This window comes from Gobio gobio (assembly GCF_949357685.1).
Source record: "Gobio gobio genome assembly, chromosome: 8".
Taxonomy (NCBI): Eukaryota; Metazoa; Chordata; class Actinopteri; order Cypriniformes; family Gobionidae; genus Gobio; species Gobio gobio.
Genome location: NC_137114.1, coordinates 50,545,023 through 50,563,523, shown reverse-complemented (window position 1 = coordinate 50,563,523; position 18,501 = coordinate 50,545,023). Strand labels below are relative to the sequence as shown.

General features: G+C 39.3%; 2 protein-coding genes across 2 annotated transcripts; one reads left to right on the top strand and one right to left on the bottom strand.

Moving 5' to 3' along the window:
• Nucleotides 1-1,312: 1,312 nt before the first annotated feature.
• Nucleotides 1,313-10,020, bottom strand: LOC307130087 (uncharacterized protein). Its single transcript, XM_079822962.1, has 3 exons — nt 9,957-10,020; nt 2,529-2,763; nt 1,313-2,269 (listed from the first exon to the last, which is right to left on the bottom strand). The coding sequence occupies exons 2-3, from the start codon at nt 2,611-2,613 to the stop codon at nt 1,416-1,418; spliced, it is 939 nt and encodes a 312-aa protein (XP_079679088.1). The 5' UTR covers nt 2,614-2,763; nt 9,957-10,020; the 3' UTR covers nt 1,313-1,415.
• Nucleotides 5,222-6,718, top strand: LOC307130409 (E3 SUMO-protein ligase ZBED1-like; the record flags this gene model as incomplete). Its single annotated transcript, XM_079823371.1, has 1 exon — nt 5,222-6,718. The coding sequence occupies one exon, from the start codon at nt 5,222-5,224 to the stop codon at nt 6,716-6,718; it is 1,497 nt and encodes a 498-aa protein (XP_079679497.1).
• Nucleotides 10,021-18,501: the final 8,481 nt, after the last annotated feature.

Sequence of the window (18,501 nt, the reverse complement as noted above, 5' to 3'; positions counted from 1 at the left end):
AAAGACTTCTGTTTTCATTTGTACATCCAAACACTGAGAAACTGCCAGCCTTCACTCGTTCACAAGCAATGATCTCTCGAGCGCTTGCATGGGCGTGCCAGATTCTCTGGGTGGAGGAAAGGGAGGTAACCGTTCCTGCTTGGACGTCAAACCAGGAGACTTCAGGATTGGCTCGTCTGGCCTGTCATTTTCTCAAAGGCAGAGAAAGACAGCCAGAACTCGGGTTTACACCGATCAACATTTCTATCCACTTGGGGACAATATTCAGGCTAGGGGAACTCATATTAATGTTGAAATACCTCATAAAATGAAAATTTCATGCCATGGGACCTTTAAGAATTTAAGCATTACATAACCGACTGTCACCTGAACTGACATTTTGACATCTTTTTGTTTTTGACATTAAAAATACACGAATGCTCAATTCACCTTTTTTTCTTTGTTTATTTAAAAACACCTATATAGTTTTTGTAACTTTCTATTTCTGTTTTAGTTAGTAGGCCATATAGGGTTAAGCTAAAGCTTCAAATTAGTTTGTTTATTTATTTTTTTAATTTCAGTTAACATTTATTTAATTTAAAGTAATGAAGATTTTTTAAATGGTTTTAGTTAACTATTATAACCTTGATACTTTATTGAATATGTGCCAAATACTGGTCTTTTCTCCTGACTATGAATTAAATGGGAATGAAATGAAATACAGTTGTGTTGTGTAACCAAAAACGAATATATAATGCGTGACTTTTAATTATGAACAAGCTCGAAATGCACATTGACTCTTATTTTGAAATGCCCTTTACTATTGCAGTTGCTTCAAGTTCAGATGAGGAAGATAAAATATGCAGTTACAACCGTCTAAAACACATTACTATATAAACATCGTAAAAGTAAACATTGTCATTATTCATCAGCATTAGTTCATAAAAAATATCCTGGTATAAATGTGCGCTATTCATTGATTGTGAGCCGCTCTGAAGCGCTGTATTGGGGATGAGCCGTGTTCTCCATCAGTTCAAATCAAATGTGCGCATCTGTTACACAGGACATCAGTTCTGACTGGATCTCTTCCCTAATCGTCCCTCCCCAACATTTTTGTCTCGTTTTTATTTGTTGACGAAAATGACAGTAGGTTTTCGTCATAGTTTTTGTCACCCAACACTAGTTTTTATTTAGCTATCGTCTCGTTTTCGTCAGTGAAAAAAGGTTTCTAAAAAATGAACACTGCGTTTTTAAAAAAAATCTTGCATTTATAAAATTAGATGAATTTGACAAGTCAGAAAGTTACAACTCAAAAAAGGACTTTCACAAAACTAATGTAACAGAACACAAGTTTATTTCACTGCACATTTGCTTTATCTGAATCTCATTGTTCATTTGAAGTATTGGATCCTTTTGGATCTGAAGAAAACATTTGCTCACTGTGACACAGAACAACACTTTTTAATATGTTTCACTAGATTACTTGAGTGTCTAAAACTCTTCTCACACTGAGTACAGCGGTACGGCTTCTCTCCAGTATGAACTCGCTCATGTGATTTCAGAGATCCAGACGATGTGAAACTCTTTTCACAATATGAGCACTTGTAAGGTCTTTCTCCAGTATGATTTCTTTGGTGCTGTTTCAGATTAGCAGGTGTAGTAAAGCTCTTCCCACAGTCACAGCACATATACTCTCTCACTTCATCATGTGTTTTCTGGTGCAGTTTAAAATGATCCGGCCTTGAAAAACTCTTTCCACAGAGAGAACACACATGAGGCTTCTCATCTGAATGAACTGTCAGGTGTCGTTTTAGATTTGATGATGAAAAAAACTCTTTACCACACTGATCACATTTAAATGGTTTTTCTCCAGAGTGACGGAGCAGATGATTCTTGAGATCAGTTAAATATGCGAAACTCTTTCCACACTGAGTGCATGTACACGGTCTCTCTCCAGTGTGAATTCTCATGTGTTTGTCAAGGTCTCCTTTTTGTGTGAAACTCTTTCCACACTGAGTGCATGTAAACGGTTTCTCTCCAGTGTGAATTCTCATGTGTGCATTAAGGCTTCCTTTTTGTATGTAACTCTTTCCACACTGAGTGCATGTATATGGTTTCTCTCCAGTGTGAACTCTCATGTGTGTGTTAAGGTGTCCTTTATGTGTGCAACTCTTTCCACACTGAGTGCAGGTGTGCAGCTTTTTGGCTTTTATTCTTTGAGTTTTAAAGGTATGATGTTCCTCCTCCTCTTCATTCAGTTCTTGTCTTTGCTGTTTCACTTCCACCTGGTCTAAAATACACATCAAGTTAGAATTAGTTCAAGTGAACCCTGATTTAATAGCAGAAAGCAACAGAGACCAGGTGTCAGATCTTTCATGAGGAATGAGTTTTGTTATGTCATTAAATGTTTGATATAGTTAACAATATGCTTGACACGTACTATAAGGTTATGATCATTTAGATGCATTTCTCTATCATTTATCATCCATATACTGCTTATCAATTCTACCAAAGCAGTCAACAATGAAGAATCAAGAATGGACACCAACCTGTTTGTTCCTCAGTATCTTCATGTTTTATTCTGGATGGTTCTGGATAACTCATGTTTTCAATCTCCTCTTTAATAAACTCCATCTTTAACAGTCACACAGATTTCAGCTGCTACACCTGGAGTTTGTCCTTCTCTTGTAGGATGATGTGGATATTCCCAGTATTTATTGGTGAATTGTTGTGGGAGGGGCTTCACTGCAGGTGTGAACTGTGATCACTGTGTTTTGATTCAATCTGCATTTAAAAAGTACAGACCATAATGTTTAACTGAGCTGCTGAAAAGCCAAAAGTTCCCTGTTTTCACCTCATTCATTATGCAAAGCAAAGCCATGGTTCATTTGTGGTTACCACGGTTTAACTAATAACCATGTTTTTTTGGTTTTATTGTTAGTAAAACCATGGTTCATTTTCATATGGGTAATAACTAGGGTTGGGCATCGAGAACCGGTTCCAACTTGGAACCGTTTAAAAAATAACGATGCCATTGGAATCGTTTAGAAATTTTGTTTTCGATTCCGATCATCGGTTCCAAACGCGCAAGTTTTCGGAAATGCTTGCCGCGCCCGTTTGTTCTGTTGCAGCCATGGAGCACGGTAAGCGGCGCTCAAAAGTGTGGCTTTATTTCACAAAAAAAAAGCCTGGGTCGGCACAGTGCAACACATATGACAAACGTATTTCTTGCACGGGAGGATGCACTACAAATATGTGGTGTATAAATTAACGAGTGTAGCGTGTTTGAAATGCTGCGCAGGTCTGTCCTCCTCAGGCAACCCTGCGCTAACCTGCAACCTTATTAAAGGGATAGTTCACCATGAAATGAAAATAAAGCCTTCCTTTACTTACCCTGATGTTGTCCCAGTGCCCTATGTCCTATGACATTTAAAATACTGTTCCTGCACGCGCTCCTTCCTATTATGGCAGTGAATGGCGATCAGCTAAAACATTACAAAAAATAAACAAATGTATCACGCAACGATACAGGGAGACGCGCGCCATATGGAAAGTGTTCAGGGGGCACACTATAAGGTTTTGCGAGAAAGAAACCGTATTATTCAGTCAAAACACTGAGCTCGGCCGTTATTCTGAGCGCACTCCTCTGTGTGCACTATGAGCCGTCAGCAGCCGCCGGCGCTCATGCCTACTATAATAACTCGCACTGTTGTCATTGCACCCACGATAAGCACACACACACACACACACACACACATAACCATTTTGAGAAATCAAGCTCAATAGAAAAAAACGCGATTCTAGTCTTTTCTATAACGTATATGATAAGAAATAATACTAATAATATAACCTCCTTAAGTGAATATTGTGTACCGGTTATCATGACAATATTGCACGAGGCTACTGCGGCTTGGAGTGCGCACACACAGGAACACGCGCATACAACAGCTGGGTGAGTAAAAGATGGCTTTATTTTCATTTCAGGGTGAACTAACATTATCCCACCTCGTCATAATCAAGTGATTGTAGTGTAATAAAGCCCTTGACCAAATTGCGAATTGTGGTGAACAACAATGTTACTGAAATAATTTTTCCCCCTCGTAGATAAATGTAGCTATACGCAAATTGCCCACGCTAGTAGCAGTCCTAATATGACTGCTGTTAATGCTATTGTTAAACCGGGACTCGGTGTGTGAAACTCCATTCACCTTTGCAGCAAAGCAAGTGAAAATGCCAGCGGAGAAAGTTCCAAAACTAAAACTCATTATTGAATCAAAATACAATTTTCCTCTGTGAAATGAGCCTGTGACATGTTGTGACTCCACCCCTCAAAGAATCGGAATCGAGAATCGAAAAGAACCGTAATCGAAACTAAGAATCGGAATCGGAATCAGAATCGTTAAAATCAAAACGATGCCCAACCCTAGTAATAACAGAAAACAAGAGAACAGTCTGTGGCTGTGGTTGTGCCCGCTCTCTGGAGACTGGAGACGCAGAATGTCGTCCCATTAACAGGTCGATTACAAACTACAATCCACATAAAAGACAATGGGTTTATCCGCAGAATTAGTAATTTGGTAATTTGTTTTTGTATTTTTGCCGGTAATATTTTGCTTCTGGTCTTCTAATAGTGCTAACATCTTGTGCAAAATATCCACATTCTTAATTGGAAGATAATTAATTGTCTAATCAAATTATTGTACCTGATCTAGGGATGGGCAACGATCGTCGAATAGTCGGAATCACGTCGAATATCGAATAATGAATGTGACTATCATTATCTCCATTACTAAAGAAACTCAAGAAAAAAAAAGAAAAGAAACACGCACTAGAAAGGCAGATGTGCTCCTGCAACACATTAGATCCAACCAGCGGGTGTCGCTAAAGTACCAAAACCTCCGCCATACCGATGTATTGTAATAACAGAACAGAAAAAGAGCATATACTGCCTGTCTTGCAACCGTTAACTGCGGCGTGGCGTGAACGATGCAAAAGTTCTGTATGGAACTCGTTTAATTAAATAAATGCAAACGAAGTTCAGTGTAAACTATGTCAAGGAAAGCTGGCATACCACGGATCGACCACAACCATGCACAACCACCTATGATCAAAGCATGCTTGCACTGGGGGTCCATCTACAGGTCAGCAGTCAGTGGCTAGCTTTTTGGTTAGACCACGAACGTTAGATGCTAAGCGGGCAGAGAAAATGACTGTCTTGCTTTCAAAGATGATCGCGAAAGACATGTTACCCATCAGTTTCGTTGAAGGGAAGGGTTTTCGCGAGTTCATGGCATTTGTTGAACCTGAGTACACGGTCCCATCTAGAAAGACGGTCACTTCTAGACTGGAGAAGTTATATGATGATGGTGCATGCGATCTACGCACCCAATTAGCAAGTGCCAATAAAGTGTCACTGACAACAGATTCGTGGACAGCGCTGACAACCGAGTCCTATCTCACAATCACCGCTCACTATATACATAACTGGGAGGTGCACAGTGCTGTTCTACAGACCAAAGCCATGTCAGAACGGCATACGGCTGAAAACCTGTCAATTGTGCTCACTAACGTGACGGATCAGTGGGGTTTTAGTGGGAAAGTGTCGGCCTGCGTGCATGACAATGCTAGCAATATGGCTCTAGCCAACACTGGCCTTGACTGGGACTCTCAGCCTTGTTTCGCGCACACATTACAACTGGCCATAAACGACGGCTTCAAACTACAGCAAATAAAACACGTAATTTCATCTTGCAATCGTCTGGTTTCACATTTCCACCATAGCACAGTTGCAACCGAGGCGTTGAAACAAAAGCAGCAACAACAAAACTTGCCCGAGCACAAGTTAGTGCAGTTCTGTAAGACAAGGTGGAACTCTATTCATAATATGTTCGAGCACTTGTTGGAGCAGAGGTGGGCCGTGTCTGCTGTTTTATCTGACAGGACAGTCACTAAACTATCCGATGCACGTACCCTTGAACAGACTGACGAAAGCTGGACAGTAATGGAAGAGCTCTTACCTGTGTTGCACTCTCTCAAATGTGCCACCACTGCCCTTTGCGGAGAATTTGGAGTATCCATCTCAATGATTTACCCGGTGACGTCAACTTTACTGTCTAAACACCTCAAAGAAACACCTGGAGAATCCCCCAAAGTCACGAAGTTCAAACAGACCGTGTCTGCCTCACTGGAACGGCGACTTGCACCTGCAGATATCCGCAACGCTAGCAAGGTTGCATACATCGCGTCCTTCTTGGACCCGAGACACAAACACCTCAGGTTTGCCACAGAAGAGGTCAGACGCGCTGTGAAGGCCGCGGTGAGTGCCCTCCTCTCCAGCCCCGATAGCGAGAGATACCTAGAAGACGCAGCTGCATCAAATGAACCCGAACCGTCAGCTAAAAAAACAAAGAGTGATTGCCTGTCTGCATCTGCAATTGCGGTACTGTTTGGCGAAGATTACAGCGGAGAAACACACACAACACACACAACAGAGCTAGATAATTACTGCCAGGATATATGCCCACCTCTCCACACAGACCCCATGACCTGGTGGAAAGCCAACGACTGCAAATATCCCCGCCTGGCAAAATTGGCAAACACATACTTGGGTGTGCCTGCTACATCAGTGCCATCAGAGCGCGTGTTCTCCGCAGCTGGACTAATTGTCAACAGATTGCGCACCCGTCTTCATCCCGAACATGTGGATATGCTCATTTTTTTGAACAAAAATATGGCATAGATAGTGCTAGACTAGACTATGACCACTTACTTTCGTTAATAAAACGAGGTGTTAAACGTTCACGTTAGGCAACTGTGTTCCGCATAGACTAAATACGTGTCTAGTTCAGTCATGCAGGATGCGTTCACTAAAAAAAAAAAAATTATATATATATATATATATATATATATATATATATATATATATATATATATATATATATATATATATATATATATATATTAATATGTATATATACATATATATAATATATATATAGCGATCTGTTTTCGGGCATGTAGGCCTATCTGCCTCAGCCTACGTTGAAATAAATTGATGTTGATGGTACAGTTGTTGTATTAAACAGATTGATTTCATACAAATCATAAAAACCTCTCCCTGTGTCATTGTGTGTCTGTGTATCCAAGGTTTTGTGTGTGTGCGTGCGTGCGTGCGTGCGTGCATGCGCGGGGAATTCTTGATTGACCGATTTTCGAATAATATTCGAATACTTATCAGCGAATATCGAATAGTATTTTTGCCAGAAATGCACATGCCTAACCTGATCTGATATAAATAACACCAAATTTGCTGTTGTCAGCACACTTTGTAGACAAAAAACAATGACCACAAAAAAAGACAGCATGAGAAAGAGCAAAGGAAGGCTGATGCTCGTTCAACATTGCAAATATGGATTCAAAGCTCCAGCCAACCAGCAGGTAAATCCCCATATAGGATATTTAGAAGAATAGAATATTTAGCAAACAGTCACACTTTAAAGCTACACTGTGTAACTTTTTTAGTCTATTCTAAGCTAAAAACACTTAGTTCTTTCAAAAATATATGTGCTCATTAATGTATATTTACTTCTTTCAAGTAATAAAGTATTCTCGTAAGTTTATAATATGCCATTGAAAATACATAAGGTAATGGGATCTAACGGTGGTCGCCATGTTGCCCCTCCATCTTGAAAGTACATTAGCCAAAGAGGGACATACCCGTAAATTCAAGCTTCGCCTTTGGCGTTTTAACCGGTTTTAACACTTGATGACACTGTACAAAATTCTCTGCCTCGCGCATGTGCGCGTCAACTTGTTCAGACTTGTCTGGTGCATGTGCAGAGAGTTTTCATCTCAGCAGCTCCAGTAACAGAGTTATATGGAGTTTTCCTGGCTTGTTTATTCCTCAAAAGTCTGTTTTTCCTTGTGTGGTATTTCTGTGCGTTAATAACTCCATAAGTAATAATAGTTATTGTCATTGTAGATGTGTTTCAGAGTGTGTCATCACGTAATTCAGTTGATGTCACCTCAGAAGTATTTTTGTGTCAACATACAATAGCATAATGCTCACCTATTTTGTTATCAACAATGTTTATTCGTTTATAGAAAATATTTGCTTGTAATGTATGTTGATGGAAATATGCATCAGGTCTGATCGGCATATTAACAATTGTTATACAGAGCGCACTGACTGCAGTGCTAACGTTAAAGCGGCGCACACACTTTTGTAACCGGACACCGCTTGTTAGCAGCAGCAGCGGCAGCTCCGCTCCTTTTAATGCAGCTGCATTTAGTGCCTATATATGGTACAATAAGCTCTGGTTTACGGTTACATTGTACAAATGTAACTTATAAGTATACCGGTAGTTATACAGTTCTTAACTGTGTATGTATATTTACCATCCTTATTTGTTCTCTCACAGAAACCACATTTATGTACATATCCACGCAAACCTGTTTATGCCTTGCAATTGGATGACTGAATAAACATTACTATCATCAAAGTTCACTCTGGATTAGCTGCAGTTCTTTCTAGCCGAATAATTAGGCCAGTTGAGTTCCAACCATCCCACTGCGCACAGAATATCCCACAGGCACCGTGTCGAATGTGGACGAGGTCGAGCTGGAATTCATGTTAATCTTGGTCTAAATCGGCCACCGTAGGAGTTAAAACGAAATCGGAATTGAGAGGAACAGAAACTAAAATTCACTGGATGGTCATATACCTTTTCACCACTAGATGGGGGAAAATATCACACAGTGTAGCTTTAACTACTGTAAAGTATATTTCCCATTTGAATCAATTGTCTGAGTTAATACTAATATCTATAAAATACATCATATTTATGATATTTATTAAGACCATATTAATAGTATACACAATTAAAAAGGTAATATACTAAATGTTCTAATAGTTGTATCATAGTAAGAGTACAATGGGGCTAAAAGCACACCCGAATAAAATTTTTTTTTTTAATCATGTCAAGTTAATACTTGTTCAAAAAAAATCTCTTTAGCAAAGTTTGTACTATTTTCTGTTTATTTTGATAAATAATATAATTAATTATTGTTCAATAAATATAAAAATATATTTAAAAAATATAGAAACAATATTTTTCAAAGTAAAGATTCTGAAAGCATTGAATGCGTTCCGTTTATACTTTACAGTATAGTAGCCAAACAAATAAATATATGTTTTATGATTATTATCATATTTTTTAAATCTGATGGTTTAATTATAAATATGATGATCATCTCTAAGGTGGCCATCCAACTTAATATATGATATTTACTATCTGATTCTAACCATGTCATGTCAACAAATGTTAAATCAGCTAACTATTTATTATCATGTTAATTATTGTGCCTTTTACCCCAAATACCATACTGTTACATAATCTTCCGTTATTGAAAAACTGTTGATTTATTTACTTTAAACAAAACTGAAAATCATTAACAAGACCCTCAAAATATAAAGAATAATTTTAACAATTCTCATTTGCTATAAAGTACAACATTTTGAAAAACATTAAATATGAAATGAAAGTAGCACAAATGAACTTTTTGGAAGCATAATTACAACGACATATATTGAATTAGCATTAAAGCCAAACAATTGTATTTATAATATGATTGTAAAAGGTTTGATGAAACTCAACCACCTTAAGTGCCCCTTTTTTTAGTTTGGGCCACTGGCCCTCAAAAAGTTTGTGCACGGACCTGGATCTAAGTGCATGTCATATCCCTAGACTATTTGGTTATTTTGTCACAGCTCTTATGATAATTATTTAACAATATATGAACTAAGTCAAACAAGCCAGTGATCATCATCCACAAAACAATTCATAAATATGTAGATTTACAAACATTACCATCCAACTGTTATTTGTTTTTTCGACATATTTAACTAACCTTACACATCTATTCAATAAAAAAATTGACTGAATCCCTTATATGACGTTAGTTATGTGTTTGTTTACCTCTTGTAGTTTGTCCGTTCTCTCATCTATCTTCACTTTTCAGGTTCGCGCTCTCAGCTGCCGCAAACGCGCTCTCAGCTGTCGTGAACACCTGCCGCACGCATTGAGCAGCAAACGTTACTCGCTTGTTTCCTCCAGGGGGCGCTCGGTGACTCGAAAGAACTATTAAATATTAAAAATAGACTTGAAATTCAAGTAGTATAATACATTTGTATTCCAAACATGCTTATTTGAAGTACATAAAAAAATATTGAATTGCATTTCAATATATTTCTAAAAAGTATACTAGAAGTACTTTGGTAATAAATATATGCTTAATTACACTTTTAAGAAATATATTAAACTCAAACATCCTTTTAATATATTTCTAAAAAAAGTATACTAGAAATACTTTGGTAATAAATATATATGCTTAATTATACTTTAAAAAACCATATCTTTAGTGTATTTATATATGCAATATATTTATGCAATATATAATACATATATAATGCAATATATATTAAATATGTATGTATTTATTTTTTAATATTTACAAAAGTAAGATATTTAAAAAAAAACATTTACCATTGAAAATGTACCAAATTATAATGTATTATAAACATTTACAAACTTTTTAATAAGCATTGCAATATGCATACTTATTCATATGTTGTTCACTTTTACTTCTTAAAAGGCTGTTGTCCATTACATGATCCGTTTGTAATAGGCTACTTCTGAAATTCCCATAAGGATTTCAACATCATATTATTTGAAATGCATCATAAACACTGATCTATATAGAGAAACGTGATCATAAATCTTTAATAAAAATGCCTGTTTTTACTTAAATGCAAACCACACATGATTAAACCTGATTGGTTTCAGAGCCGTTCGGTTCTCATGATAATGAGCTCAGACTCGTACCTCAGATTGCGTTTATCTGATGCTGTGTGTGTGTATGTTGCTTGAATGTGATTATAAATCAAAATTTAAACTGTAAATCATATAGAGCGATCGTGTCTCTTCAGAGGTCTTGGAGGAAACCATGTGATTCATATGGATTACTTTGGCTAAGTTTTTTTGTTGTTTTTTGCAGTGAGCATTTTGAAACTGTTTTGGCGACTTGTCTTTCATCGGAGGGTTATAAATCTCTCATTATTTTGTGATTCTAGGTAAGATTTGTATATAGTTAACCTTACTTTCTGTGCCAGTCATATTTTTGACACAAAATGTAACTGTAAAAGCACTTCTTTTTCGTTTTCAGCTAATGTTAATGTACATTCAATTTGACCAATCAGAGCCAAGCTTTTCAAAGCTACATTTAATCGAAGCAAACGCAAAGAAATGAAGATACTGCCCACAGAATTTACTGGTAAGTTTTAAATGCTGTTTGCATAAATAAATAGCTCACTGTTTAGTTTTTTTCCTAGGTGGATAGAGCTGCAATGCATTTGCTAGCTAACAGTGGAATACCGCTGTAACATGATACTGACACCAGCTAATGTTAGATATCTAGCAACTTCAGCACTATAGTCATATATAAAGTCATTTTATAAAGACTTTGATGAATCTGCTTAAAATCGATCTGGTGACATTTGTCCAATGCATCGGCAAAAAACATAAGTAGTCATTTTAACACAAACAAAACCTCTTCCATTAGCAGCCAATTCTCCACACCACAAACCGACACGCTCATCTCAACAACCATTACACACACACTCCCCTCCTTCTCTCTGCTCTCTGAAGCAGATGTCTCCAAACTCATCCTTTCCAATCATCCCACTACCTGTCCGCTTGATCCTATCCCCACTCACCTCCTTCAGGCCATTTCTTCTTCTGTTACTCCTGCACTCACTCACATTGTCAACACCTCTCTTCACACCGGGACTTTCCCCACAGCATTTAAGCAGGCTCGGGTAACCCCACTGCTTAAAAAACCCTCTCTAAACCCAGCACTTTTAGAAAACTACAGACCGGTATCCCTTCTGCCTTTCATTGCAAAGACACTTGAGCGGGTTGTGTTTAATCAGCTCTCTACGTTTCTTGAACAGAACAACCTTTTGGACATCAACCAATCCGGTTTCAAAAGCGGCCACTCAACTGAGACTGCCCTGCTCTCAGTTACGGAGGCACTGAGACCGGCAAGAGCAGCCTCCAAATCCACAGTACTTATCTTACTGGATTTGTCTGCTGCTTTTGACACAGTTAATCACCAGATCCTCCTGTCAACTCTCATGAAGATGGGCTCTCCAGTGGTTCAAGTCTTACCTCAGGTAGGTCCTTCAGGGTGTCATGGAGTGGTGAAGTGTCTAAGTCACATCATCTAGCCACTGGCGTTCCCCAGGGCTCAGTGCTTGGACCACTTCTCTTCTCCATCTACATGTCATCATTGGGATCGGTCATTCAGAAACATGGCTTTTCCTATCACTGCTATGCCGACGACACTCAACTCTACTTCTCATTTCAACCTGATGATCCATCGGAATCAGAAACACAGCCTGCACTGTGTTTGCACTGTACTTGACATCTGTGTCAGCATGTTTGGAGGCCAGAATAATCTTCTGCTTAAGTCCTATGACTCTGTATAGGAACTGTTGGGGTGTCTTATTGTCTTTTTGTTTGGTGCACATGAGTACCTGGAACATCTTGGTGTTACTTTGCTCACCCAGGTGGGAGTGGAGGAAGGCTTTTAGCTCTTCTACAGTCAGATCATCCTTATTCATCAACATGTCTTTAAACGTTCCTGGCTTGATGACTTTGAGGACGGCTCTTATAACCTCTGCATCACTGAACTGCTCCTTTAAACTGTCTTCCATCTGCCGACAGACACTGTTATAGCTGAGATCTGACCCCTGGTCCCCAATCTGACCCCCCTGGATCCCTGCAATGAAGGTAAGACAACTCTGTTAAGGAGAGCAACATCATGTGTTAATGGTGTCGAGTGTTCACTTAAACCTCTGGTGTCTGCTTCGTTACTGCTCTGTGTGGTGCATCCTATCTTTACAGATGACTGAGGTACAGACCATGGAGTGGGTGTTTGTTTGTACTGCATAATTTTCTTACTCAGCTCCTCATAACTAGTAACTATTTTCTGCAGCTCTGTGTCATGTGTGTCACTAGCCGTAGATAGTGCCATGTGGGTTGTATTAGTCATCCCAATATCGGTAGCATCACTATCATCAGTTGGGTTAACATTATTGTTAGCATGACTTACATCCCCACTGCCCGATACATCAATTGCTACAGCAACTTGTGAAGCACGACCCTGAATGACTATGTCTTAAGGCGAGACACAGCAGGTGAAAACATTTTGAGATTTTGGGCCAGTTTGCTCCCTAAACATGTAAGCTTTCATGTCAAAATAAAAAAATGTCAACATTACACATTAAGGTGGTTATTTCATTATATTTTTTCAACTTGCGCCTTTAGATTTCTACCCAAAATCATCAAAAGTTTTTCTAGCACGAGCTCTTATGCCGTCTCCATTCACAGAAACATGTCATGCTTGGTATCATTATAAAGCTCTCTGTCTCACACACAGCGCTGTCTATTTCCTTTGTAGAACTAACCAACCGCGAAAGTTTGCAGCTGAAAACCTCATCTGATTTGTCAATGTGAATTTGTCACTACGAGCTGTCGCATCCTTGTGTTTTATTCTCCGCCTGAGAGAAAATACTGCAGACAACGCCGAAATCAGCTCATAAACGTTCACAGAAAAGGCCAAGTAGCAAAAGCTAGTAAAAAGAAAGTAAACAACAACAGATTAGACGGCGAAGCCCCATCAGAATTAGATTCAAATAGTTATAGATGGACATATACAACAAACAGGGTTAGTTCGTCTGCAGTTTTTGTGACTGTTGTTATGTGTGTTTGTTAAGTTAGTTCTCTTAAGGTGCGTGTCTCTAAGGTGTCTCTAATAGCTATTGCTATTAATAATTTATTAATTTATCAATTTCCACGCGTTTTAAATATTATACACTACTGATATTAATGAACTGAATATATATTTTGTTTGTAGGTTGGGGGTTTTATAGAAATGTATGCAATTATACAGTATAAAACTTTAAAGGCCGTTTTCTCAAAATGAGTTTTTTCTCACACTCAGAGTCAGATATGTCCACTTCAGTAGCACCTACAAGCACCAACTTTTCCCGTCTTATACTGAACTACATTCTGAAGGCTTTTACTGAGGGATTTGTTGATATATAATTCCTATCCTGAGTTATAGGTCCTTTAACTCCAAAAAATATGGCGAAAATTTATATTTAAAGGCTATTGTCAGTATTCTCTAATTTACTAAAGCACACAATCAGATACCCAGAATCCCCTCTGTAAAAGCCCTCTCCTCCTTATATGTCAACAAATAGAACCAAGAGTTTTATACATGGTCCTTTCCAATTTCTAGATTTTGTTTTTGGAAAAGTATGCAAATAAGCGTATATTTAAGTATATAAGGCCTCATTTGCATTTTAAAATATTAATTTACACAAAACATGTAATACATTTTTTTTCTAATGTTTATGCCAGTAATAAACTGGAGAAGTTTCCCAGTGATATCTTGTAATTTTAAAAAAATCCCTATTCACTTGTAGTGTCTCGGCTTAAGTTTAATAAATGTGCCATCCCAGAATCCTCTAAAGGCCTGTTCACACGGGACGATTTTCGCGCACGTTTATCGCCGACTTTTAACGCCTCGTGACTAAACAATGGGCGCAAATGTGAGTGTGCACACCGACGCGCAAAACGCAGGCGTAAAAGCGTCATTTAAAAAAAAAACGCCTCAGGTTCGTTTTTTCATTTTGATGCGGCGTGTTAAAAACTGGCCGACCAATGAGATCAGCGCTTTTGTTCACGTGGCTGGAGCTGCTGAAGTGACAGTAAAACACGACTTGGTGGCGCTCAAGCACATAATCGGTCTTGCCAAGCACACATTGATACGACGAAGAAGTAGTAAGTAGACAAAGAAGAAGATGAGCTCCTAATGCTGCTTGCTAGTTAGCAAAAAGTGTGTGAATGGTTTTGGCCATAGACATAATATATCTGTGGTTTTGGCAAGCACGTAAATACTGTCTCTCTTCTTCTTTTGTGTGACAAGCGAGTGCCAGAAGCGTAAAGTGCCGCAGCACCACCTTGTGTACCGGGAGCGCATCTACTGAATGTGCACATTCACTCGGCGCATCGCCCATGAAAAAAGCTTGGGTGTGAACACTCAAGACACGAAAAACGCTGGCGATAAGCACGCGCGATATTCGTCCCGGTGTGTGCAGGCCTTAACTCCAGTAAAGGCTCACTGGACATGAAACTGCAAATGTACTCGAAACAACCCTCCTCATCTGTCGACTTGACGTGAGACTCATCCATTCCTGGCACTGGACCCACTGACTTAGCAATCTGGAACAGTTCATCTACAGCAGTGGTGTCCAACCCTGCTCCTGGAGAGCTACCGTCCTGCAGATTTCAGTTCCAACCCTACTCCAACACACCTGTCTGTAATTATCTAGCACGCTGAACACCAGGATTAGCTGGTTCAGGTGTGTTTGATTGAGGTTGGAGCTAAAATCTGCAGGGTGGTAGCTCTCCAGGACCAGGGTTGGACACCCCTGATCTACAGAGAATTTTTTTTTCCTTCCCCAAACCTAAAACCCAAGGGGAGAAATGACGGTGTTCTGTTGATTTGTCCTACCTTGTCAGATTTTCCTACCGTAGTGCAAAATTATAGCTATATCTATCGATCCATGCTACCGCATCGAAAAATCCTACTGTGTGTTAGCATTTGTGACTAACTTACGTGAAATAATTCAGTGTTACTTTACAGAGGATTCTTATTGGGGAAAACTATTTTACAGTGCAAAACACCCCATCAGATTGTCATACCAGTATGAAATAAACAGGTAGGATGATTTTACCGGGAGGATGTTATCATTACAAAGTTGTCAGGCTAATGTCTTGTGTTTATTCCAAGACTGTTTGATTCATAATTATTAGATTATTTCACTTACCCTGCTGTGCATGAACATAGCTATTCCTCAATTTGTGTGTTTCGCATGTCAATGGTCAGCGTATGAGGGGCGGCTGCTGCTTGCGCTTGGAACTATAGTCCAAGTCTAGATATTTCACCTGTTTGCCAAAAATGACTAATTATATCCTTGGGACTGTCTGACACTGGTGCATACATACTGTAATAGACGTGCCAGGCACGAAAGCTTGACAGGCGTAGCAACAGTAACTAAGGAGGGCAGGGCTTAGCAAAGGGTCAATTATAGTTAAAAAGATTGGCAGAGTCCTGAGTGTGAGGTGGGTGGCCTCATCACACAGAACAGTGAAGGCAGTGTGGACAATGCATAAGGCACTTTATGCTCATTTCTGCAAAGCCAGTCCTGATGCTGAACACAGTGCAACTGAGAGATGCATGTTTCAGCGGCTTGCAAGAAAGCTCTCATCAGGGACTTTATAAAGAACGTGGGTCACATGTGTAACGGGCGTGCTGTATCTTTAACAGTTTGTTAGGTTGGATGCACGTCCACAAACTCTCGTATATTCTGCGTTGTGTTCTTGTGGTGTTGAATGAAGGAAAGACGCAGACCACGACCAACTGCTGATTTCTCTTTTAATGAAGGCGAAACAGCAAATGTGTTTCCTCTCAGCGAGCCTGGTGCAGACTGTACAAATCAACAAAAAAATACATAAGGCTCTGTCACATGCAGTCTCCTCCACACAACACACAGGTCTCAAGCTCCTCCTCTCAGCTAGTCTGGCGCAAACTGCATATACATATACTGATGACACTTACTATTATCAGCAAAAATACTTTTAAATAAAAATGTGAAAATGAACTGAATAAATTATAAAATGCTCAATGTAATTGACAACATGAATTTCCTTTACATGCTTAACACAATCAATGTAAACACTATACCGGATGAACATATAATGAACATTATACACATACCTGTACAAATCAACAAAAAAATACATAAGGCTCTGTCACATGCAGTCTCCTCCACACAACACACAGGTCTCAAGCTCCTGTTAGCAGATAAACATACAGAAAATCCTGTAGACTAGCACGTGGAAACATGTCTACTTTAAAGCTTGCAAAAAGTCTGTTTACAAGGTTTACGTTCAATTGACATTAACTGCATGTTCACAACCTCAAAACTAACGCGTATACATGCATAAAACAAGGTTTGCATCATACAAAAACCAAAATAAATGTTTAAAACTGACGAGCAAAATAATACATTACCTCCTCTCAGCTAGTCTGGCGCAAACTGAAAGAAACGCGTGCATGACGCCACAAAGCCTGCGACACTTTTAAAGTGACAGTACAGGTATTAACACTATGGTCTGAATACGACATCCAGCCATAAATATTGGCAATAGAACATCTTAAACGTATAGAAAACAATGTTCATCAGGATTTGGTGACATTTCAACCGTAAAAGTAAAGATATAATTTCAACCTGGTTACATTCACCCCTCCTGAAATTCACCAACATCCTGATAAAGTGGAGTCTCAGGACTGTAAAGAACACATAATACGTCTGCTACTGACACAATCTGGCCCAAATTAAAATAAATAGACCTAGTCTACAGTCAACTTAGAAGTCACCTCACATACAAGGTTCAGGGAAAAAAAAGGTTGATCAGGTCTCTGAATCCCCTTAGCTCAATGCGACGCCTGATACGCCACACAACACTTGAACCCCTCAGAAATGGTTTCTGAACCATGGATTCTATTAGTCTGTTCACTGATTTCACTACTCTCCCTGCACGTGTTCTAACAAGACCATCAACTGTGGTCTGTGTGTGCGGGTCAGTGTGAACCAATGCATCAGCATGTGGTGAGTGTGAAATATCTGATTGTGGTGCAAGTGAAATGGATGGGTTATCAGTAATGGCACCCACAGGACTTGGCACTGAACTAGACTGGTCCAGCTCTTCTGAATCAGCTGACTCAGATTCGAGTGGGACTTCAGGGGACAAAACTGCAAGACTCTCACTATCTCTGGAATTTGACAGGTTCTGTGCACTGTCATCTTGAGTCAATAACACAGACACTGAGGCTCTATCATCATCACAGTCACAGTCTTCCTGAGCAGACTCCTCGCTGGCCAAAGACTGATCATTTGCATGGTTATCCTGGCTCTCATCCATCCCAGAGAGTGGCAAGAAGTTGACCTCCAACAAAAGATTCCTGTGCACAACTCTCGTGCGTCCCTCTGCATCCTGTATTTTATAGACATGGATACTGTGATTTGCACCAACAACTGTGTACACTCCATCCTCCCATTTGTCGGCCAACTTCCTCTTCCCTCGTTCTCCTTTATTTGCTACTAAAACACGATCTCCCACAGAGAGGTAGGTACCCTTGACACGTTTGTTGTACTGCCGGGCCTGGTGCTGTTGCTCAATAGACGAATGTTTCTGGGCGATTTCCATAGCACTTTTGAGGCAAGAAAGCAGGGACTTGGCATATGAGTCATAGTCAACAATCCCTGGGTCATTCAAAACCTGCTTAAACATAATATCCACTGGCAATCTAGGCACACGGCCAAACATC